Here is a 23,980-nt window from a genome sequence, read left to right as displayed (position 1 = left end):
ATTGGGTTATAAGGCGCACTGTCGATTTTTGAGAAAATTAAAAGGATTAAGTGCGCCTTATAGTCCGAAAAATACGGTACTTTAAACATCGTTGCATTTTTATTAACTTTTTTGTTGTTGTTCTTTAATTATTTATTTTAGTTTTGTTCTTTGATTATTACTAGAATTTGCTCCGGGCTGCAAATGGCCCACTTGCTGCACTTTGGACACCCCTTGTGAAATAAAAAAAATAGGAAATATGACGGATGATTATGTAAAATAAAAACAGGAATGACGGTCAAGAGTGGAGTAAAATCCCTTAGTTGTATTTCAATGCTCGTCAAATATTCGCTGTGGCGCTTGAATGCATCACAAGACTATATTACCACAAACCTATGCACTAAATAAAAAGTTAGGAAATATGGCTGTTGATTATGTAAAATAAAAACAGGATTGACGGCCCACTTGCTGCACTTTGGACACCCCTTGTGAAATAAAAAAAATAGGAAATATGACGGATGATTATGTAAAATAAAAACAGGAATGACGGTCAATAGTGTAGTAAAATCCTTAGTTTTATTCCAAAGCTCGTAAAATATTTGCTTTGGTACTTGAACGCATCACAAGACTATATTACCACAAACTTATGCACTATATAAAAAGTTAGGAAATATGGCTGTTGATTATCAGTACCAATGATTGTCTCACACACACTAGGTGTGGCGAAATTATTCTCTGCATTTGACCCATCACCCTTGATCACTCCCTGGGAGGTGAGGGGAGCAGTGAGCAGCAGCGGTGGCCGCGCTCGGGAATCATTTTTGGTGATTTAACCCCCAATTCCAACCCTTGATGCTGAGTGCCAAGCAGGGAGATAATGGGTCCCATTTTTATAGTCTTTGGTATGACTCGGTCGGGGTTTGAACTCACAACCTACCGATCTCAGGGCGGACACTTGTAAAATAAAAACAGGAATGACGGTCAAGAGTGGAGTAAAATCCTTAAGTTTTATTCCTGCCATCTACTGGTCACTAGGGCTGCAACTAACGATTAATTTGATAATCGATTAATCTGTCGATTATTACTTCGATTAATCGATTAATAATCGGATAAAAGAGACAAACTACATTTCTATCCTTTCCAGTATTTCATTGAAAAAAAACAGCATACTGGCACCATACTTATTTTGATTATTGTTTCTCAGCTGTTTGTACATGTTGCAGTTTATAAATAAAGGTTTATTTAAAAAAAACTTTTTTTTTTTTTTTTTTTTTTAAAAAAAAGCTTCTGCGCATGCGCATAGCATAGATCCAACGAATCGATGACTAAATTAATCGGCAACTATTTTTATAATCGATTTTAATCGATTAGTTGTTGCAGCCCTACTGGTCACACTTATCATTACACCATGCACCAAATAAAATTGCTTCGAGGTTGGTAAGCACAACCAGAATTATGCCGTATATTAAGCGCACCGGGTTATAAGGCGCACTGTCGATTTTTGAGAAAATTAAAGGATTTTAAGTGCGCCTTATAGTCCGAAAAATACGGTACTTTAAATATTGTTGCACTTTTATTAACTTTTTTGTTGTTGTTCTTTAATTATTTATTTTAGTTTTGTTCTTTAATTATTACTAGAATTTGCTCCGGGCTGCAAATGGCCCACTTGCTGCACTTTGGACACCCTTAGTGAAAATAAAAAAGTTAGGAAATATGACAGATGATTATGTAAAATAAAAACAGGACTGACGGTCAATAGTGGAGTAAAATCCTTAGTTTTATTCCAATGCTCGTAAAATATTTGCTTTGGTACTTGAACGCATCACAACACTATATTACCACAAACTTATGCACTAAATAAAAAGTTAGGAAATATGGCTGTTGATGATGTAAAATGAAAACAGGAATGACAGTCAAGAGTAGAGTAAAATCCTTAAGTTTTATTCCTGCCATCTACTGGCCACACTTATTACACCATTTACCAAATAAAATTGCTTTGAAGTCGGTAAGCACAACCAGAATCATGCCGTACATAAAGCGCACTGTCGATTTTTGAGAAAATTAAAGGATTTTAAGTGTGCCTTATAGTCCGAAAAATACGGTACTTTAAATATTGTTGCACTTTTATTAACTTTTTTGTTGTTGTTGTTCTTTAATGATTTATTTTAGTTTTGTTCTTTAATTATTACTAGAATTTGCTCCGGGCTGCAAATGGCCCACTTGCTGCACTTTGGACACCCCTTGTGAAATAAAATAAAAAAAGGAAATATGACAGATGATTATGTAAAATAAAAACAGGAATGACGGTCAATAGTGGAGTAAAATCCTTAGTTTTATTCCAATGCTCGTAAAATATTTGCTTTGGTACTTGAACGCATCACAAGACTATATTACCACAAACTTATGCACTAAATAAAAAGTTAGGAAATATGGCTGTTGATGATGTAAAATAAGAACAGGAACGACAGTCAAGAGTGGAGTAAAATCCTTAAGTTTTATTCCTGCCATCTACTGGCCACACTTATTACACCATGTACCAAATAAAATTGCTTTGAAGTCGGTAAGCACAACCAGAATCATGCCGTACATAAGGCGCACTGTCGATTTTTGAGAAAAGTAAAGGATTTTAAGTGCGCCTAATAGTCTGAAAAATACGGTACTTTAAATATTGTTGCACTTTTATTAACTTTTTTGTTGTTGTTGTTCTTTAATGATTTATTTTAGTTTTGTTCTTTAATTATTACTAGAATTTGCTCCGGGCTGCAAATGGCCCACTTGCTGCTCTTTGGACACCCCTAGTGAAATAAAAAAAAAAGGAAATATGACAGATGATTATGTCAAATAAAAACAGGAATGACGGTCAAGAGCGGAGTAAAATCCCTTAGTTGTATTCCAATGCTCGTCAAATATTCGCTGTGGCGCTTGAACGCATCACAAGACCATATTGGCACAAACTTGCTGCACCTTAATGCCAGATATATCATTTTCAACATGTTGTCAAAACAGTTGTGACATTCTAATGTTGAAATGTATTCACCATATAACTCGATGTTAGGATGTTATCCGGTTAAATTGTTTCATAGCACAAAAACGTTGCGACTTCCTTACATGCGCCTTAGAAGTTATTACCATGCTGCCTTCACGTACCTGTGCTGCAGCGCCACCAGCCCCAGAGTCAGGACCTGGGCCACCTCCAGCTGTGTGGGCCACTCTCCGGCCGCCACGCAGCCGAACACCCCGCACTCCTCGCCGATGCCGTTCTCCTCGAACTCCATCCTCTCTGTCGCCCTCGACCCGCGAGCTAGTCGGCTAACTCGCTAGCCCGGCTAATACTGGTGGAGCTCGGACCACGTGTCACAACACTTTCTTTTTTTTTGTTGTTGGTTTCCTACACAAAGTTGTCGAATAAAACACACAAACAAGACGTAGAGTTAATCACATAACACTGGCCTTACAAAGCACGACTTTTTTAAAATAGCGCCATTGCTTTTTTTTTTGTTTGTGTTTTTTTTTTTTTTTAAATCGCGCTTATTTTGGAAGTGAGAGATAGTTGATTAGAAAATCACCTAAATGGAGTGAATCAAAAGCGGGGGAGCTTTGTTTTCTATCAGTCCTCTATTCTAGAAGGAGAAAATGGTGACAGTTGGTGAAAAAACCCCTTAATTTTTAGAGACTTTTTTTTAAGACCAGGGCGTCTTCTTCCCCACCCACGACCATTGCGCTCTTCTGATTGGTCGAGAGGATCATTCAAAAGCTGTGATTGGCTACCCCAGCATGTAAAAAAAGAAGCGTTCCACTTCCGGCTTCTGCTACGCACGCTTCTTGTCCTCGTACTGCTTCACAAAGTCGTGAAACGGCAACCACTTTTGTGTCCTTACAGTTCCGCGGCACGTCGACGAGAACCATGGCCCCCACGCAAGGTACAGTAGCGCATGTTTTAGAATCAAAAACAAGAAAATATGTCAATGTGCTGCGTTCAATTCAACCCGTTTTCCAGAGTTGAGCATCGGCCAGAAGCTGAACGAGGGAAAGACCAAGCAGATCTTTGAGCTCCTGGACCAGCCCGGACTGGTCCTGGTGCAGTCCAAAGACCAGATCACGGCCGGGAATGCTGCGAGGAAAGACCAGATGGAGGGCAAAGCGGCTATCGCCAACAAGACGACGAGCTGCGTCTTTAAGTTGCTGCAGGAAGCTGGTGAACACACATTTTACTGCCAATATTAATATTATTTATAGTCATAGTGCACAACTCGACATTTATTACTCTAATTCAGTGGTTCTTAACCTTGTTGGAGGTACCGAACCCCACCAGTTTCATATGCGCATTCACCGAACCCTTCTTTAGTGAAAAATAAAATATTGTTTTTTTTTCAAATTCAAGACAAAATTATATGTTTTTGGTAACACTTTAGTATGGGGAACATATTCTAAGTAACAAAGACTTAATTTAGAGTTTTTTGGTTAGGGTTACAATAACGCCATGCCGAATAAGGCATTAATAAGTACTTAATAATGACTAGTTAAGAGCCAATACTAATTTGCATGTTAATAAGCAACTAATTAATGGTGAATATGTTCCCCATACTAAAGTGTTACCATGTTTTTTTACTGGTGCACAAAATAAACCGTGCATGAACATCACCTTGTTCAAACAACAAAACCAACACAGTGCATAAACTCACAACAAATTACACACCTGCAAATCAGTCTGACTTCTGCTGTTGCCGTATCCGTAATACGCCGATAGGGAGAAGTTTTTATTTACACGATGAATTGGGTGTGTCTTGACCTCTGCCGAACCCCTGAGCCTGACTCACCGAACCCCTAGAGTTCAATCGAACCCAGGTTAAGAACCACTGCTCTAATTGAAATTGTCTCAATTATTCATTCTTGAAGTGTTGCATTCTGAGTACTGGTGCAGTTGTTTGTAAACTTTTATGACCAAGTACCAACTCAGAAAACTCTCCAAGTACCACCATAATGACCAACATTAACATACAGTAGTGTAGGCCTAAGTAGGGATGATGTTTGATAAGAAATTATCGCGTTTGAGCCTATTATCAAATTCTCTTATCGAACCGATTCCTTATCAAATCCAGATAAGTTGTTGTATATGGAAAAAACCCCACAATATTTGGTTTAACAAAAGCTCACTTTTATTATATAAGAAAAAAATAAAATCAAATAAATAAATATTGACTGCAACGTTCTCTCTAAGGTGCGCGCCTGCGCAATTGCGCACTGCTCAAGCGTCCTCTGCGCACAGCAATTATATGCCGCGCACCAAATCAAATCCCATCTGAATTCTAAACAAAATAAACATTTATTCTGTGTAATTTTGCAATGCAACGCTGAGTGACAGTGACAACAAGCGGCCCTAACGGTGTTCGTCAACACCGTTCAATTGAACACTGTTCAATTATTGTAACGTCTATCGAGATGCTTCGAGGACAGGAATTATATCGATCACTTTATTGAGCAAAACTGTTTATATTCGGCCATAACCACACTAAAAACATGAGTAAAAAACTTCTATCTCGAAAAACTAGTTATTTTCTGCCGTACAAACTAGGCCAAAACCAACTTGTCATCTGTCACCAACTAAGCCACTGGTGCGTTTATGGCCACACAAAAAGTCAGACAACTCAACAACCACACAAAGTTACACTGACTCATCAGTCATACGTGTGCTTATTCTACTGTCATTTATTATTAATGTTAATTTATTTATATTATTCATGGAATGCTGTTACTAGAGAAAGTTACAGGAATGCACACTGTGCATGCACATTGTGCAACATGAGGATGTTTAAGGGGAACTAAATGGGATATCTGAAAGGGGTACAAATGATTTCCAAAGCAGGACCCCCTCCCAGACATATTGTACGATACTAATCCATAGCTTATGAAAAACAAGATTTCTTTTATTTTCATTACAAGTGGGCCAAATCACTAATATTAGAGTGTTCTAATAAAAGATTGGTTTGAGACAAGTGTGCTGCTGGTATTGCCACGTGTGATGTTGCTCACATGTGCTCCACTGAATGCTCAAGGAGTTTTTGTGTTTGCTCAGACACATGAACAATTAGAGGGAACATTGATTGACTGTTACCCCCCCCCCCCCCCCCTAAAAAAAAAAAAAAAAATAAATAAATATTGACTGTTGTTACCCAAAGTATATTAAGGGTGATTTTTCAGAAAAACAAATATATACAGTAACACAAAAACAACCTGTCTCTGTGATCACTATAAGTGTATAAATAATAATATGGTGTTAAATAAAATCAGTCCCTTGGGCACAAAACTGAAAATAATACAGCTCTCCAAAAAGTGCACTTCTGCTGCTATTTGACATAAATGTTTGTTATGATGCTTTGACATTTTTGCACTTTATTTCTTTATTGAAAGAAAATTCTATGAAGAGAAAAGTTGTTTGCAAATGTGGTTACAATGCTAAAAAAATGAAAAGTTAAAGCTAAAAAAAGAAATACCCTTTATTGAGTTAACATTATTTCTTTATAGGGGGAAAGATGTGATGTTATGAGCTAGGGAATATAACAACTACGCTACCCAGCATGCAACGGGAGTGACGAGCATGCGCGGTAGACCCGAAAAGTGTTGTTGCATGTTGCCACCCGGCAGCTAAGAATGAGGTTATGAGCACGCTGTGAAAGTAAACGTCAAGAACTCAGCCAACACGCCTCGTCTGCATTATTTATAATTACACAGACAACACATATACAGTGTGATTTTGTTTTGTTTACAAGGAAAGAAAAACAAAAGTTAAAAAAGGGAGATGTCATATATATGTATGTGCTGCGGTTGCAGTGTTTCCCATAAACTGCCAAGATACCTGTGGTGGTGGGGGCGTGGCTATGGGCGTGGTCACCATGACATCATCGAGTAATTTGCATAATTTACTACAATGATTTGATTTTCTCTAAAAAGGCTCAAAAAATGTATACTTACTAATTAATAACAGTTTTGTTTTAAACGTCCATCCATCTATCCATTTTACAATATAATTACAACACTATGTACATATTTATATACAGATTTGAACAATAAGTTATTCACTGAAATATATTTATTTATTGTGGTTCTTACAAAAAATATATTTTATAAAATATAAAAGCTAAAATGTCTCAAAGCTCTGCCCCTTTAATTAGTGCATTCTAAATAATTGAACTTTAGCCTACTACTACAACCATAATATTTACCAGCAACATAAAGTGAAACAGAGGCAGAGGTGTCCTGCCACAGTCAGTAACAAATAAACAGAAAACAGTAGTGGTGGTAGATAGACACAGAGCTTCATCAAACATCTGATCCACTGAACAAAGAGCTCCAAAAATCTTGAACTTTAGACTCCCATCAGTTTTACTCCCTACACTTAACCATGTGTTTCCTACTGCCTGCAGACTTTGCACCCTTTGTTATATACACATGTTGTGTTTCTAATATAAATACATTTAATAAAGTCAAATACAAATAAGGCAACAAGAGAAGTATCCTACACTTCTCTTTTGTAAAGTAAATCTGAACAGCCGATATGGGCATCTACATCAACTATATGATTTGCCTGAGAAGCTGGAGGGGACAAAAAAAAAATTCTTTTTTTTTTTTTTTTTTAGTTAATTTTTTTATTTATTTATTTAAAAAAATGTATTTGTGGCGGACGTAATTCTTTTGTGGCGGGCCGCCACAAATAAATGAATGTGTGGGAAACCCTGGGTTGCTTTAAGAACGTTGCGACAGCTGCCGTAAAAGAGGTGCGTTGCTAGCCTGGTTGCTATGTTTCCAGTTGGTCGTAAAAGTGTTCGTCATGTGTTTGTACCCTGCCCAAATCTCTCAGTAAACTTATTAATTGGATTATACCTTTTTGTTTTGAACTTTATTACACCTTGGAGCGCTTTTTCCAGTCCATTGTTTTTCCTGCTTTCCCTATCTGCGCCTAATGACTGAGTTACGTGATGTCATTTCTTGTGATGTCCCACGGGGCATTTCTGGTCGGGACGGGATTCGTTCCCAGGGATTCGAATAAAGAACCAACTCTTTTTCTGTACTATAGTGGTCTCGATAACGGGTACCGGTTCTCAAAAAGGGATTAGAGTCCGAGGACTCTGTTCTTTTCTTATCGAACAACTGGGAAAATCGGTTTCGAGTATCATCCCTAGGCCTAAGTATTCTTTAAAAACAAGGCAGAGGTTGTTTTTGTTTTTTTTAAACAAGTGCATTTGAGGATTTTGGCCACGGTCACATTACACACAGATTCACTGTGTGTGAATATTTAATTGATTCTTTGGCATATCACAAGACAGAGCCCACGTGCCACGGTTTGAGAATCACTGCACCAGTGGATTTATTATCGAACCGAGGCTGTCCAAACTTTTTTCATTGAGGGCCACACACTGAAAAATCAAAGCATGCGAGGGCCATTTTGATATTTTTCATTTTCAAATCCAATACAAGTTTGGTCCCTGGATACCCATAAGGGTCTCAATCATAAAAATTAAAATGTTTTTTTGTTTTTGTTTTTTTAACTCAACGCTTAAAAGTCTAGATCAGGGGTCGGCAACCTTTACCACTCAAAGAGCCATTTTGGCAAGTTTCACAAATTAAAGAAAATAATGGGAGCCACAAAAAAATTTTTTGAATTTAAAATGAAAAACACTGCATACAAAGCTTAAATGCTTTGTGCTATGTTAACCAGGGGTCTCAGACACACGCACCGGCACGCACTTTAATGTGGAAATTTGATGTTAGTGCGGCCCGCGAGTTTTGAATGAATGGCGCTTGATCGCGTCATACTTGCCAACCCTCTCATTTTTTCCGGGAGAGTCCCGACTATCAGGGCGTGATGGCACTGCTTTTGGCGCCCTCTACAGCCTGCCCAAACAGTGTACCTGCTGGGCCACATGTAGAATGCAGTTTCAGCTTGCTCACGTAAGTGACAGCAAGGCGTACTAGGTCAGCAGCCACACAGCTTACACTGACGGTATAGCCGTATAAAACAACTTTAACACTGTTATGTTACAAATATGCGCCACACTTTGAACCCACACCAAAAAAGAATGACAAACACATTTCTGGAGAACATCTGCACTGTAACACAACATAAACACAACACAACCAATACCCAGAATCCCATGCAGCCCTAACTCTTCCACTCAACCAATGCACGGAGGGGGGGTGGGTTGATGTGTGGGGGGATTTGGTGGTAGTGGGGGTGTATAATCTAGACCGGAAGAGTTAGGGCTGCATGGGATTCTGGGTATTGGTTGTGTTGTGTTTATGTTGTGTTACGGTGGGATGTTCTCCAGAAATGTGTTTTTCATTCTTTTTTGGTGTGGGTTCACAGTGTGGCGCATATTTGTAACGTAACAGTGTTAATGTTGTTTGATACGGCTACCGTCAGTGTAAGCTGTGTGGCTGATGACTAAGTATGCTTTGCTGTCTCCTATGTGTGCAAGTAAAAGCTACAGTCAACATGTGGCCGGGCTGGCACGCTGTTTGTAAATGCTATAGAGAGCAATTACTACAGTGCAATCAGGGCACTCCCTTAATTTAGTAATTAGAGTGAAAATAGGATTATATTTTCCCTGGGAGTTATCTAGGAGAGGCACTGAGATCCATAAGTCTCCTGGGAAAATCGGGGGGGTCGGTAAGTATGCAGCTGAGCCGCATCAGAGTGGTCAAAGAGCCGCATGCGGCTCCGGAGCCGCGGGTTGCCGACCCCTGGTCTAGATCAACTTCAAGTCTGTCTATATAAAGGTATTTTTAAAATCTATTTTATGCACTAACATTATTGGGGACCCAAAAGGGCCCCATTCATAAAAGTGCTGAAAATAAGTCATACATCTTATTGTATTTTTTTAAGTTTACATAACATCAGTCTTCAGATCTCTCCGTCGATTATAAGATGTTATTTTTTATGGGTTTTATTTTTGGTGTGTTTTATGCCCTGTTTCTCAAAGAAAACTTTGGTTTTTTACATGGCAAACACACAAAATATGCAATATTTTCCCAAAAAAATATTTCAAAAAGGAATATTTGATGTGAAGTAAATGGAGCCTTGAATTGGTCAAAAATTCATAACATTTTCCTCGTTATATTTCACCTTTTGGCTCTTTTAGTCCACTTTTTTTTAATTTTTTTAATAGCGCTTTTAGAATATGCCACGGTCCGTTAAACATTGAAAAATCAAAGCATACGAGGGCCATTTTGATATTTTTTTATTTTCAATTCCAATACAAGTTTGGTCCCTGGTGACCCGAAAGGGGCTCAGTCATAAAAATTAAAAAAAATAAGTATTTATTTTAATTTTATTCAACGCTTAAAAGTCTAGATCAACTTTAAGTCTGTCTATATAAAGGTATTTTTAAAATATATTTTAAGCCATTTTTAGGGCAAAATCACAATGTGTAATATTTCCCTCTGAAAAATGTCAAAGTGGAATCTTTGATGTGAAGTAAATGGAGCCTTAAATTTCTCAAAAATGTTCTCAAAAAATATTTCAAAGTACAATATTTGATGTGAAGTAAATGAGGCCTTGAATTGGTCAATAATTCATAACATCATTGACTTTAATTTATCCTTGTTTGTTTTTTAATGACAGTTTAAAAAACAAAACACTACACTTATTGGGGACTCTAAAGGGCCCCGCTCATAAGTGTTGAAAACAAGTGCTACATTTATTTATTTTTATTTTAAATTTTTTTATTTTCAAAACTTTAAGCTTCTAGATCAACTTCAGATCTATCCGTCAATTAGAATAATTTATTTTTGGTGTGTTTTATGCCCTGTTTCTCAAAGAAAAAGTAGTTTTTTCATATGGCAAACACACAAAATATGCAATATTTTTTTCCCAAAAATATTTCAAAGACGAATATTTGATGTGAAGTAAATGGAGCCTTCAATTGGTCAATAATTCATAATATCATTGACTTTAATTTATCTTTGTTTGTTTTTTAATGATAGTTTGGAAGAAAAGAACCCCCACTAAAATTATTGGACACCCAAAGGGGTCCCACTCATAAAAGTGTTGAAAATAAGCCATACATTTTTATTTTTATTTTTTACTTTAAAAACTTAAGCCTCGAGATCAACTTCAGATCTATCCGTCGATTAGAATAATTTATTTTTTATGGGTTTATTTTTGGTGTGTTTTATGCCCTGTTTCTCAACGAAAACTTAGTTTTTTATATGGCAAACACACAAAATATGCAATATTTTTCCCAGAAAATATTTCAAAGGAATAGTTGATGTGAAGTAAATGAAGCCTTCAATTGGTCAATAATTCATAATATCATTGACTTTAATTTATTCTTGTTTGTTTTTTAATGACCGTTTAAAAACCCCCCACTAAAATTATTGGGGACTCTAAAGGGCCCCACTCATAAGTGTTGAAAATAAGCCATACATTTATTTATTTTTATTTGTAATTTTAATTGTTTTTACTTTCAAAAGTAGAGCCTCTAGATCAACTTCAGGGGCCGTACTTATCAAGCTTCTTAGAGTGCCATTTTACACTTAAGTCCTGAGAATTTGCGAAATTTAGTCTTACTCTCAAACTTAAGAATAAAAGCTTTTTATCAACGTTCTTAAGTCTAAGAATCACTCCTACTCTCCACGATATTTAAGAGACCTTCAGAGGTGTCTTAAGTGGTTAGGAGTTGCCAGCAGGGGATGGCACTGAGGCGAGAGACGTGCGCGAACGTTCAGGGAGCGGAACTATGTCCTGGATTTGTTTGATGACGAGCAGCTGATCAAACGGTATCGTTTAGACAGAGCGGGTATTATTTTTGTCACAGATTTAATACTTTTCAATTCCTTGTTGATTTCTGCATGTGTCTGCAGTGGGCTAGTATATATAGAGCCACCCACACCAGTTTCAAATTAGTTGCCTAATTAATGAATTGGAAAGAAAATGTTATGAGAGTAGCGTATGTGTGTGGCCGTGAGGTGAGTGACGTCAGTGAGTGTGTGGGCGAGAGAAGAGAGGGAGCGGTAGCGTGAGTGCCGGCGGGGACTAGTTTGTTTTGTATTATTTTGTAGTTTATTGTCAAAATATACACTCCCATTGTCCACTTAAATATTTCCAAGATATTTCTTTATTCTTAGACAACGGATTCCCTTCCGTGATTGGTCATTTCTATGGACACAGAAATGACGTCACCTAAAATTCCGTTTACGGCACATAGTAATGTCGTAATTCAGCTCTGAGTGTGACACTTAAGATTCAGTCCTACACTTCGCTGAAAGTGTGAGTAAGACGCTTGATAACTAACTTTTAAGTGCAGCTTTCAGCGAAGAATTTATTTACTCTTAAAGGGAAACTTCGGTTTTTTTCAACCTGGGCCCTGTTTTCATAATTTTTTCTGTATATGTGAGTGCTGGATAAAACATTTTTTGAGGTCGCGCCAGTATTGAGCAGGGCAGGCAGCCTCCAGCCCAGCTAACGCTCGTACACAGGGCAACTGGCTCTCGTCAAAATTCGGCCTATAAACATGCATTTTTTTCACACTGACAGGCTCAGATAGTTACAATGAGTGTCCGACAACATACTAGAAAGGAGAAATTAACGTATGTCTCTACCTTTAGCTGGAGATCGCTGTTTGTTGTGAGCTGTGTCCAAATCTCACCACGCTACAAATCTCGTTCCGAAATCTCGCGATAACTCGCGACAAAACACCGGTGGAAAAACAGTTACCTGACTGAGGTGAAGAGAGACGACCGAAGTGATTTTTCAGCCATGACAGACAAACAAACAAACTTTTCTATAAAACTAAAATAACAGTCTTCGGTAATCCAACAGAAAATCACTTCAGTCATCTCTCTTCACCTCAGTCAGGTAACTGTTTTTCCACCGGTGTTTTGTCGCGAGTTATCGCGAGATTTCGGAACGAGATTTGTAGCGTGGTGAGATTTGGACACAGCTCACAACAAACAGCGATCTCCAGCTAAAGGTAGAGACATACGTTAATTTCTCCTTTCTAGTATGTTGTCGGACACTCATTGTAACTATCTGAGCCTGTCAGTGTGAAAAAAATGCATGTTTATAGGCCGAATTTTGACGAGAGCCAGTTGCCCTGTGTACGAGCGTTAGCTGGGCTGGAGGCTGCCTGCCCTGCTCAATACTGGCGCGACCTCAAAAAATGTTTTATCCAGCACTCACATATACAGAAAAAATTATGAAAACAGGGCCCAGGTTGAAAAAAACCGAAGTTTCCCTTTAAGTCAACTCTTAGCAGACTTCTTAGGAGTAATTCTAAGAAGCTTGATAAGTACGGCCCCAGATCTATCCGTCAATTAGAATAATTAATTTTTTATGGGTTTGTTTTTGGTGGGTTTTATGCCCTGTTTCTCAAAGAAAACTTAGTTTTTTATATGGCAAACACACAAAATATGCAATATTTTTCCAAGAAAAGATTTCAAAGACGAATAGTTGATGTGAAGTAAATGGAGCCTTGAATTGGTCAATAATTCATAACATCATAACTTTAATTTATCTTTGTTTTTGAATGACAGTTTAAAAAAAAAAAAACGCACTCAAATTCTTGGGGACCCAAAAGGGCCCCACTTATAAGTGTTGAAAATAAGTCATTTATTTATTTTTTACTTTCAAAACTTAAGCCTCTAGATCAACTTAAGATCTTTCCGTCGATTATAACAATTTATTTTTTATGGGTTTATTTATGGTGTGTTTTTATGCCCTGTTTCTCAAAGAAAACTTAGTTTTTTACATGGCAAACACACAAAATATGCAATTTTTTTTTTTTATTATTAAAAGAATATTTGATGTGAAGTAAATGAAGCCTTGAATTGGTCAATAATTCATAACATTATTTACTTTAATTTATCTTTGTTTGCTTTTGAATGACAGTTTAAAAAAAACAAAACTCTAAAATTCTTGGCGACTCTAAAAGGCCCACTCATAAGTGTTGAAAATAAATTCTTCATTTATTTTTTATTTTTTTACTTTCAAAATGTAAGCCTCTAGATCAACTTCAGATCTATCCGTCGATTATAAGAATTACTTTTGTATGGGTTTATTTTTGGTGTGTTTTATGCCCTGTTTCCCAAAGAAAACTTAGTTTTTTTTATATGGCAAACGCACAAAATATGCAATATTTTTCCCCAAAAACATTTCAAAGAGGAATATTTTATGTCAAGTAAATGGAGCCTTGAATTGGTCAATAATTCATAACATTTCGTTACATTTCACATGCACTTTTTATGTGTTTTTTTAATAGTGTTTTTAGAATGTGCTGTTAAACATTTAGCTGGGGGCGGCAAATGGCCCCCGGGCCGCACTTTGAACACCCTGATATAATTGAACTATTGCAGTAAAAAAAAAAATTAGGATAACGAGATTAATTGATTTATACATGTGCATGTCTGGTTCCGTTTGAGAAGTATGCCAGCGTAATGCTGTCATGTGCTGCAACATTAGCGTTGTGTTCAATTAATTGTCTAACTGTGACCCATCTGCTGCTCATGAGTGGACCATGAGACCCACAGAGTCGTGTTAAACACCAGCTTGTGACTCCTGACTCGTCTAATTAGACCGAACGTGACGGACCTCACTTGCCTTTTTCGTTTTTAACACGTCTTTCCCACGCCCTCAGGCATCAAGACGGCCTTTGTGAAGCAGCACTCCGACACGGCGTTCATCGCCGCCCACTGCGAGATGATCCCTATCGAGTGGGTGTGCCGGCGGGTGGCCACCGGGTCGTTCCTGAAGAGGAACCCTGGCGTTAAAGAGGGGTACCGCTTCTCGCCCCTCAAGATGGAGATGTTCTTCAAAGTGAGTGTCCTGCAACACTATGTTCACATGAAGATAAAGTGGAGCTGTGGTTAGCAGTGGTGTCTCTCATGCAGATGACATCATCTAGTTAGCATAATTGGCTATGACACGTGTAAGGATGGGTACCCAACACGGTGCTTTGATAGTAAAGGTGTGACTATTTGGGCACCTGACAATTCGATTCCTGGGGTGACAATTTGATTCAGAATCGATTCAACAGGATTCTCGCACTGTTTTATTAAGGAATTATAACGAAACATTTTCAAAATAGGTTGCATGGGGACAGCCTAAAAACTTTTTTAAATTGATTCTTATTTTAAAAAATATATATTTTTATCAATTTTTGAGTACAATTACATTTTATAATGTTATACTTGTAATAAATAAAAATCGCGATCTGGATGTGACCTTTATTTTTGTTTTTGTGCACCTCTTTTTCATTGACACCGACCAAAATTCCGTCAGTATTACCGGATATCAACTCATTTAAAATCAACTTTAGACAAACTTTATTGATCCACGAGGGAAATTGTTCTTTTTTTTTTTTTTTTTTTTTAAGACTTAGACAAACTAAAAAGACAAGTGATTTAAAAAAACAACAACAAGAAAAGTTGAGAATAATACCAAAAATAAAGTAAAATGAAGGAAGTCAAAGGAGCTACTGTGCTCTTTCAAGCGCATCAAAGGAAAGAAAATAAAACATTTTTAAAAAACTGCAAAATGAGATGTAGAACACTATTTTTGAAACATTAGTTTAGTATTTATCAATGTTCTAACTTCTCAGTTTCCTGATTTCCTTTAAAGGTGTTATTCTTTTAAATAGAACTCAACTACATAGTACAACAACAAAAAAATATATATATATATTTTCAATTGTTATTGGTGTGAATCTTTGGGCACCTCGCCATTCGATTCCGATTCTTGGAGTGAGAATTTGATTCATAATCGATACTCTATCAGTGTTTCCCATAAACTGCCAAGATACGAGTAATTTGCATTATTTACTACAATGATATGATTTTCTCTAAAAAGGCTAAAAAAAATGTATACTTACTAATTAATAATAACAGTTTTGTTTTAAACATCCATCCATCCATCCATTTTACAATATAATTACAACACTTTATGTACATATTTATATACAGATTTGAACAATAAGTTATTCACTGAAATATATTTATTAATTGTGGTTCTTACAAAAAATATATCTTATAAAATATAAAAGCTAAAATGTCTCTTAAAGCTCTGCCCCTTTAATTAGTGCATACTAAATAATTTAACTTTAGCCTACTACTACAACCATATTATTTACCAGTAACATAAAGTGAAACAGAGGCAGAGGTGTCCTGCCACAGTCAGTAACAAATAAACAGAAAACAGCAGTGGTCAAATACAAATAAGGCAACAAGAGAAGTATCCTACACTTCTCTTTTGTAAAGTAAATCTGAACAGTCTATATGGGCATCTACATCAACTATATGATTTGCCTGAGAAGCTGGACAGGACAAAAAAAAAAAAAAAAAAAAAATTTTATTTGTGGTGGACGTAATTCTTTCGTGGCGGGCCGCCACAAATAAATGAGTGTGTGGGAAACACTGTCTATTCAACGCGATTCTCCATTCAAACTGATTTTTGCAATGTATTATTTGGTATAATAATAAAAACACCTTAACAAAACAGCTTACAGGTTACAAAACCTCCTTTTGGTTGCTGACGTATGACACATATGTGCACTAAGTAAGCATAGAGATGGCCTAAAAAAATTTTTTTTTTTAATTCATCAAAAAAAATGACTAAAAAAAAACAGGATTTGAATGTGATCAACATTTTAGCACCCCTAATTATTACATACCGTATGATAGTTTGTAAAAATAACAATAAATTCTTAAATATCTGCTTGTCACCTTGACTTACGATTTCAAAGCATGTTATCCATCAATTTGTACGTACAAAAATCCAATAACCAAATGCATAGGCAATAATATAATGAGGCGATTATACTTTTATATTCTTACATTCACTGTTACAAGCGGCCCTCTGACTGCGATCTGGCCCTCGATGAAAAGAAGTTCAACACCCCTGTCCTACATGATTGGTCAAAAGCCCTCACGTGACTACAGGGCACCATGTTGGACACTAGCTCTTTATACACATCTACACACTGCTGCCATCTAGTGTCTTGGTATTGCAACTGCATGCAAAGTCTACTGTGTAATACTTGCAAATGAGACTCAGAAGTGTAAGAAAACAAGATCCAACTGAACAATTTTTTATTGTTCAAAAAAAAAACAAAAAACTTTATTATTAAACACACACAGAAGTACACAACATCATGACCAATATTGTCAATTGATATTGATTAAAATGTCAAAGGTACTCACCAGTACATCAGTATTTTTTTTTTTTAAGTCTAAAAAAATAAATTACATATTTTCATATTATTTCTTCAATGCAAGGAGGTGGCCGCCACAGATGGACCAATGTGTAAAAATGTTGCTGTCTTTTAGATAAAGAAAAAAACTGATTTTTTTTTTTTTTATAATAAACCCATTTTATTCAAAGACTAACACAATGCGTAGCTTTAGCATTTTACAGCTGTGCAAAAACCAAATTGCAACCATCCGCTTTTGTGCTCCAGGATGACGCCAACAACGACCCCCAGTGGTCGGAGGAGCAGATCCTGGAGGCCAAATTCCTCCTGGGCGGCCTTACCATCGGCAAGTGTGAGGTGGACGTGATGAACCGCAGCACGGTGGCCATCTTTGAGATCCTGGAGAAGTCGTGGGCCACGCAGAACTGCACTCTGGTGGACATGAAGGTGCGTGTGTGAGATGCTTGTCGCCCCCTGCTGGTAAAGCCTGAAGATGGCCGCTGTATATTTAGTCGCTCTTTTTGATCGGCCCCAGATTGAGTTTGGCGTGAACGTGAAGACCCAGGAGATCGTTCTGGCTGATGTGATCGACAATGACTCGTGGAGACTGTGGCCTGCTGGAGATAGAAGCCAGCAAAAAGATAAGCAGGTCAGCTTTGCTGCTTTTTTAAACAAATAAATCTATGCCGGTGATTTTTTTTTTTTCTTTTCTAAATGAGACGACGTGAGGACTTTGCTCTTCTTCTTTCCAGGTGTATCGGGACCTCAAGGAGATCACACCAGAGGCGATGCAGATAGTCAAGAGGAACTTTGAGTGGGTTTCCGAAAGGGTCAAGGTGCGCTTTATCCTTTTTATCCTCATACTCCGCTTATCAGGAGACTTTTAGTCTTTTGTTTGCACTTTAAAAAAAAAAAAAAAAAACTGCTCTGTTAGCATGCATCAGTAAATTGGGGCCCTAAGCAGAATATTATTTGGAAGCAAAATATTTCTAAACTATTTTATATTTATATTAAACCGTTTTTTATACTTTTTTGATCAAAATATAATTTATTTTAGTAGAAAATAACAATTTTAACATTAAAAGATGCCTTTGTAATCAGGTCCGCCCCATGCTCAATTGGGGTCTATTACCATTTATTTTTTGTTCACACTATTTGTCTTTTATGCTTTTTTTAATCCAACATTAATTTCATTTGATGCAAGTGTACTAAAACGAATTAATGGGAAATTGTTCTTTTTTTAGTACAAAAACTAAACTTTTTTAAGTCTTTTTTTTTTTTTTTTTTGTCAAACATTAATTTCATTTGATGTAAGTGTTGTACTTGAATTAATGGGAAATTGTTCTTTTTTAGTGCAACAAACTAAACTTTTCCAGATCTTTTGTTTTCTGTCTTTTATGCTTTTTTTTTAAGCAATCATTAATTTAATTTGATGCAAGTGTACTAAAACGAATTAATGGGAAATTTCTTTTTTTAGTGCAAAAAACTAAACCTTTCAAATACTTTTTTTTTTTTTTTTTTGTCTTTTATGCTTTTTGAATCAAACATTAATTTCATTTGATGTAGGTGTTGTACTTGAATTAATGGGACATTTTTATTTTTTTAGTGCAAAAAACAAAACTTTGCCAAATCTATTTTTTTTCTTTTTTTTTCTTCTAGTCTTTTACGCTTTTTTCAATCAAACATTAATTTAATTTGATGCAAGTCTTGTACTAAAACGAATGAATGGGAAATGAAGCAAAAAACTAAACTTTTCCAAATCTATTCTTTTATCTTTCTTTTTTTTCTTTTTTTTTAACATTTGTTTGAGTTTCCATGGCAGTTACATGCTACACGAATGCGATCAAATGTTTTTCTTTTTTTTTTTAACAAAACACTCACAAAATAAAATAAAATAGGGGTAAATAAACAAAAAATAGGTAAATACAAATGGAAAAAAACACCCAATTAAATAAACCAAAATTACAGCAACAAATACATCAGTCAAATTGACACAAAGCCACAGACTGCACACAGGGCAAATAACAAAAAGTTTATCTATGGACATTGCATTTTAGTCGGGGTAAAATAGAAGATCAGTTTCTTTACATATTTAAGGAAAACACCCCATACTTGTTGAAATGTTGTAGAACAGCCATTCAATGTCAGCCTAATATTTCCCAGTTTGAGGAAATAAAGAACATCTCTGATCTAGCAGGGTGGCGTCGTTGCCTTCCAATTGAACACAATGAGTTTTCTCGCCAACAAAGTAGTAAAAGCTACAGTATTATTTTTGGATTTGTCAAGGGAAGAAGACTACCACCACCCCAATTAACCCACTTAAAGGATTCGGGACAATCTTTTCGCCAATAATGACAGACTGAGTATTTCCCAATCTACTCTGACCGGGATTTGAACCCAGCACCCCCACCTTAACAAATAAGCACTAATGCTTGGCACCACAGGAGCCAATGAGACTATGTGAGGGAATTTGCTGTTGTATACTGTAATCTGCGGTAAAATTTCATACGAAGCGCCCTGTCATTTGTTAATTGACATTTTCCATGCACTTTGTCATTCAAAATACCCCAACCACTGTGATTATGGTAATATTCATATTAAATTACTATTATACTATTTATACAACATTTTGGGTTGAAATTGGGGGTTAAATCACCAAAAATGATTCCCGGGCGTGGCACAGCTGCTGCCCACTGCTCCCCTCACCTCCCAGGGGGTGATCAAGGGGATGGGTCAAATGCAGAGGACAAATTTCCCCACACCTAGTGTGTGTGTGACAATCATTGGTACTTTAACTTTAACTTTAACTTAACTTAACTTTTGGCCAGTACAAAAACTTCATCGGAAAGAACTGCCAAAAAGGTTTTGATTGTACAGCGATGTATTGTGCAGGAACCTATCATAAAAGCAACCTAAGGATGCCCTATTGAATGCACTGTGGTCGTCTATCACCTTGTATTTTGTTACTATAGCTTTCTTAGGTTTCTGATTGGCTTAAATCAGGGGGCTAAAATCCAAACTTTTTCCACCAAAGGCTGCCTACTGAGAGTCAGAGCTTGCTGGGGCCATTTGGATATGTTTTGATTTGTAAACATTTATAATATTTAAAGACTTGTGACAGTGTATTAGTGGTAATATCAACATTTAAGCTTTTGGCTCCTTTTTTCTTACATTTTTTTTTTCTTTTTCATTTGGATAATATGACTTAAAATCTGCTCCGCCGCTCCCAGTCTGTGGAACGCTCTCCCTGACCACATGAGAGCACCACAGACTGTGGATGCTTTTAAAAAAGGCGTAAAAACCCTTCTTTAAAAAAAACCAGCCTTTTTTTAAATATATGCATACTGGTTTTAGCATATGGCTGTTCTAGTTTTTATTTTTTTGTATTATATATATATTTTTTTTAATACACTGTAGCACTTTGAGGTTGTTTACTCAATGTAAAGTGCTTTTTACAAATAAAATGTATTATTATTAAAATGGTATTGCCATTAAGTGATTGTAGTGCCCCCAGTTTAAGAATGTGCTTGACAGCCATTGCGCTTAGATGTTGACATCTAAGGATGTCTAACGGACTACATTGCGCCCCCTAGCTGCTGCTGGAGTCCCAGGCCGGGGGCAGAGTGGTGGTCCTGATGGGCTCCACCTCAGACCTGGCCCACTGCGAGAAGATCCGGAAGGCGTGTGGCTCCTACGGCGTTCCCTGCATACTGAGAGTCACCTCGGCTCACAAAGGCCCGGATGAGACTCTGCGCATTAAAGCCGAATACGAAGGTGAGTGGTTGTCGTAACAGGAAGTAGCTCCCGTGACGTCACAGCCGGATCTAACCCTCAGGAGACGGCGTTCCGACCGTGTTTGTGGCGGTGGCCGGCAGAAGCAACGGCCTCGGGCCCGTGATGTCCGGAAACACGGCGTACCCAGTCATCAACTGCCCGCCTCTGACCCCCGAATGGGGCTCCCAAGATGTTTGGTCCTCCCTCCGAATGCCGAGCGGTGAGTTCCTCTTCGCCTCGCGTGTAAAATCTGGATGAGCATCAGCGAACCTCTCTTTGCCGTCCTGCCGCAGGTCTGGGCTGTCCCACCATCCTCTCCCCAGATGCGGCGGCTCAGTTTGCGGCTCAGGTCTTCGGGCTGACCAACCACCTGGTGTGGTGCAAGCTGAGGGCCTCCATGCTCAACACCTGGGTGGCCCTCAAGGTGGCCGACAAGAAGCTTCAGGCCTGCAGCATCTGAGCTGACCGCCACCTCAGCGGGCCTGCTTCCGCTCTTCATCACCCTCCAAACATCAATCTGTACCTGCGTCACAAACTAATCATTCCATTCAAATCAATTTGATAAACTTTCTAACAAACTTAGTCTGCTTTGTTTTGATGACATTTTATGTGCGCTGATGGAGAAATGATTCAACATGAAGCAAGTAGTTTTCCCTGTATTTGGAAATTAATTTCACAAATAAATACCATTAATTCAAGTCATATTTTTGTAAAATTTCACAAATACCATTAATACAAGTCATATTTTTGTAACATTTTACTAATAAATGCCATTAAGTCCTATTTTTGTAAAATTCCCAGTATAAAAAAAAAGTTAGTTTTTGTTTTGTGCTATACAGAGAATATTTGTGAATATGTATTTATTCAGCTGTCAGCTGAAATTAGTAATTATAGGAAGTTTAAAAAAAAAAAAATGTATTGAAAATATTAATTACATTTTTAGTCATTTAATATTGTTTTACTTGATAGTATAGTACAATCCTTTTGTTTAAAACAAATATTATTGTAGACAAATTTCAGTAGATATTTTTTTAAGACTGGATTGGATCCGAGTAATGACAAATATTGAAAATATGTTTTGTAGATTAAAATAATACTGTATATATATTTTTTCAAATTTAGTTTAATTTATACAACATTTTTCATACACAGGCAAAACAAAACGTTTGACTTATTTTTGTAAATTCAAATCGTGAAGTGAATCATATTTATATGGCGCTTTTATCTAATGACTCAAAGCGCTTTACATAGTGAAATCCATTATCTAAGTTACATTTAAACCAGTGTGGGTAGGCACTGGAAGCAGGTGGGTAAAGTGTCTTGCCCAAGGACACAAAGGCAGTGACTAGGATGGCAGAAGCGGGGATCGAACCTGCAACCCTCAAGTTGCTGGCACAGCCACTGTACCAACCGAGCCACAAATTAATTTAAATTATAAATAAAGTTAAAGTACCAATGATTGTCACACACACACACACTAGGTGTGGCGAAAATATTCTCTGCATTTGACCCATCACCCTTGATCACCCCCTGGAAGGTGAGGGGAGCAGTGGGCAGCAGCGGTGCCATGTCCGGGAATCATTTTTGGTGATTTAACCCCCAATTCCAACCCTTGATGCTGAGTGCCAAGCAGGGAGGTAATGGGTCCCATTTTTATAGTCTTTGGTATGACTCGGCCGGGGTTTGATCTCACTACCTACCGATCTTGCACATTCATTGTTTGAAGCCGGCGGCGGTTCTGGGTGTTGTTGATAAATGGATTTCGCTTTGCATAGTAAAGTTTTAACTTGTACTTAAAGATGTAGTGACGAACTGTAGTTACTGACAGTGGTTTTCTGAAGTGTTCCTGAGCCCATGTGGTGATACCCTTTACACACTGATGTCGCTTTTTGATGCAGTACCGCCTGAAGGATCGAAGGTCACGGCCATTCAATGTGTTGTTTTTTTTTAATCATTTTGTTTAATTTGTTCAGCATTGATACACAGCCAAAACAAAGGACTTTACACAAAAGATGAGACTTATATTTTTGTAAATTTACAATGAAGTGAATTATATTTATATAGCGCTTTTCTTTAGTGACTCAAAGCGCTTTGCATAGTGAAACCCAATATCTAAGTTACATTTAAACCAGTGTGGGTGGCACTGGGAGCACGTGGGTAAAGTGTCTTGCCCAAGGACACAACGGCAGTGACTAGGATGGCGGAAGTGGGGATCGAACCTGCAACCCTGGTACCCACCGAGCCACAAATTAATTTAAATTATAAATAAAATGCACATTCATTGTTTGATATACACGCATTATTTTGCATATTTAATGTTTACTTATTTTAAAAGATTCATTTTGCGTTTTTTCTGCTTAGGTAAGCTAATTTATAACCTGGAAAATGCCGCTACTTTTCCACAAATGAATCAATTCTTTACTATCCAGCTGCAGTTGCACCCATTCTGCCTCTAGAGGGAACCAGTGAGCCAAGCACACGTCTTTTAACCTCGCAGTCACTTCCGATAGTTTCGAGCCAAGGGTTTGAAAAGTTGCCATTTTCTAAAATTTGCGTCCTATAATAGCGCGTCAGCCTTCCTATTTTCTTAACGTTTAACCGACCTTAGATGATTTTTTTTTAATAGATGTGCTATTTGGATTTACACTGTATGAAAAACAATTTGAAAAGGAATTTTACCTTAGCAACCTCATTATACTATTGGCTAAGTTTTATATTCATAAATGCAAGTTTCTCAATACCCGACCTGTTTTTGCTGTGCCTTTAAAAAACAATTAGAACTCTACGTTATATATATATATATATATATATATATATATATATGTGTATATGTATATATGTATATATATATGTATATATTTATATATGTATATATGTATATGTATATATATATGTATATGTATATATGTATATGTATATATATATGTTTTTGTTGTGCCTTTAAAAAAGAATTAGAACTCTACGTTATATATATATATATATATATATATATATATATATATATGTATATGTGTATATAATGATAAATGGGTTATACTTGTATAGCG

At 36.9% G+C, this 23,980-nt stretch overlaps 2 protein-coding genes across 2 annotated transcripts in view; one reads left to right on the top strand and one right to left on the bottom strand.

Annotated features, from left to right (window-relative positions):
• ppat (phosphoribosyl pyrophosphate amidotransferase) overlaps nt 1–3,711 on the bottom strand; it is a 44,832-nt gene extending 41,121 nt beyond the window's left edge. Inside the window, exons 1-2 of the mRNA XM_062038995.1 lie at nt 3,546–3,711; nt 3,127–3,367 (exon numbers count right to left, since the gene is read on the bottom strand). Coding sequence (XP_061894979.1) covers nt 3,127–3,254 — 128 coding nt within the window. The 5' untranslated portion in view covers nt 3,255–3,367; nt 3,546–3,711. The remainder of the gene's footprint in view (nt 1–3,126; nt 3,368–3,545) is intronic.
• Nucleotides 3,712–3,746: 35 nt separating this feature from the next.
• On the top strand, nt 3,747–21,516 carry paics (phosphoribosylaminoimidazole carboxylase, phosphoribosylaminoimidazole succinocarboxamide synthetase). The gene is made up of 9 exons (XM_062038996.1): nt 3,747–3,899; nt 3,977–4,174; nt 14,610–14,788; nt 17,427–17,606; nt 17,695–17,808; nt 17,912–17,995; nt 20,753–20,933; nt 20,995–21,153; nt 21,227–21,516. The coding sequence occupies exons 1-9, from the start codon at nt 3,884–3,886 to the stop codon at nt 21,391–21,393; spliced, it is 1,278 nt and encodes a 425-aa protein (XP_061894980.1). The 5' UTR covers nt 3,747–3,883; the 3' UTR covers nt 21,394–21,516.
• The last annotated feature ends 2,464 nt before the right edge of the window (nt 21,517–23,980 follow it).

The sequence above is a fragment of the Entelurus aequoreus genome, linkage group LG27 (assembly GCF_033978785.1).
Source record: "Entelurus aequoreus isolate RoL-2023_Sb linkage group LG27, RoL_Eaeq_v1.1, whole genome shotgun sequence".
NCBI lineage: Eukaryota > Metazoa > Chordata > Actinopteri > Syngnathiformes > Syngnathidae > Entelurus > Entelurus aequoreus.
Note: the sequence above shows the minus strand (reverse complement) of the source record. Positions and strands in the feature narration are given on the sequence as shown.

What these genes read in the sequence shown, in the direction of transcription:
- paics (XM_062038996.1), top strand. An exon ending in GCCAGCAAAAAGATAAGCAG is followed by an intron (nt 17,809 to 17,911) that starts GTCAGCTTTGCT and finishes TCTTCTTTCCAG; the next exon opens with GTGTATCGGGACCTCAAGGA. An exon ending in GGGTTTCCGAAAGGGTCAAG is followed by an intron (nt 17,996 to 20,752) that starts GTGCGCTTTATC and finishes TGCGCCCCCTAG; the next exon opens with CTGCTGCTGGAGTCCCAGGC.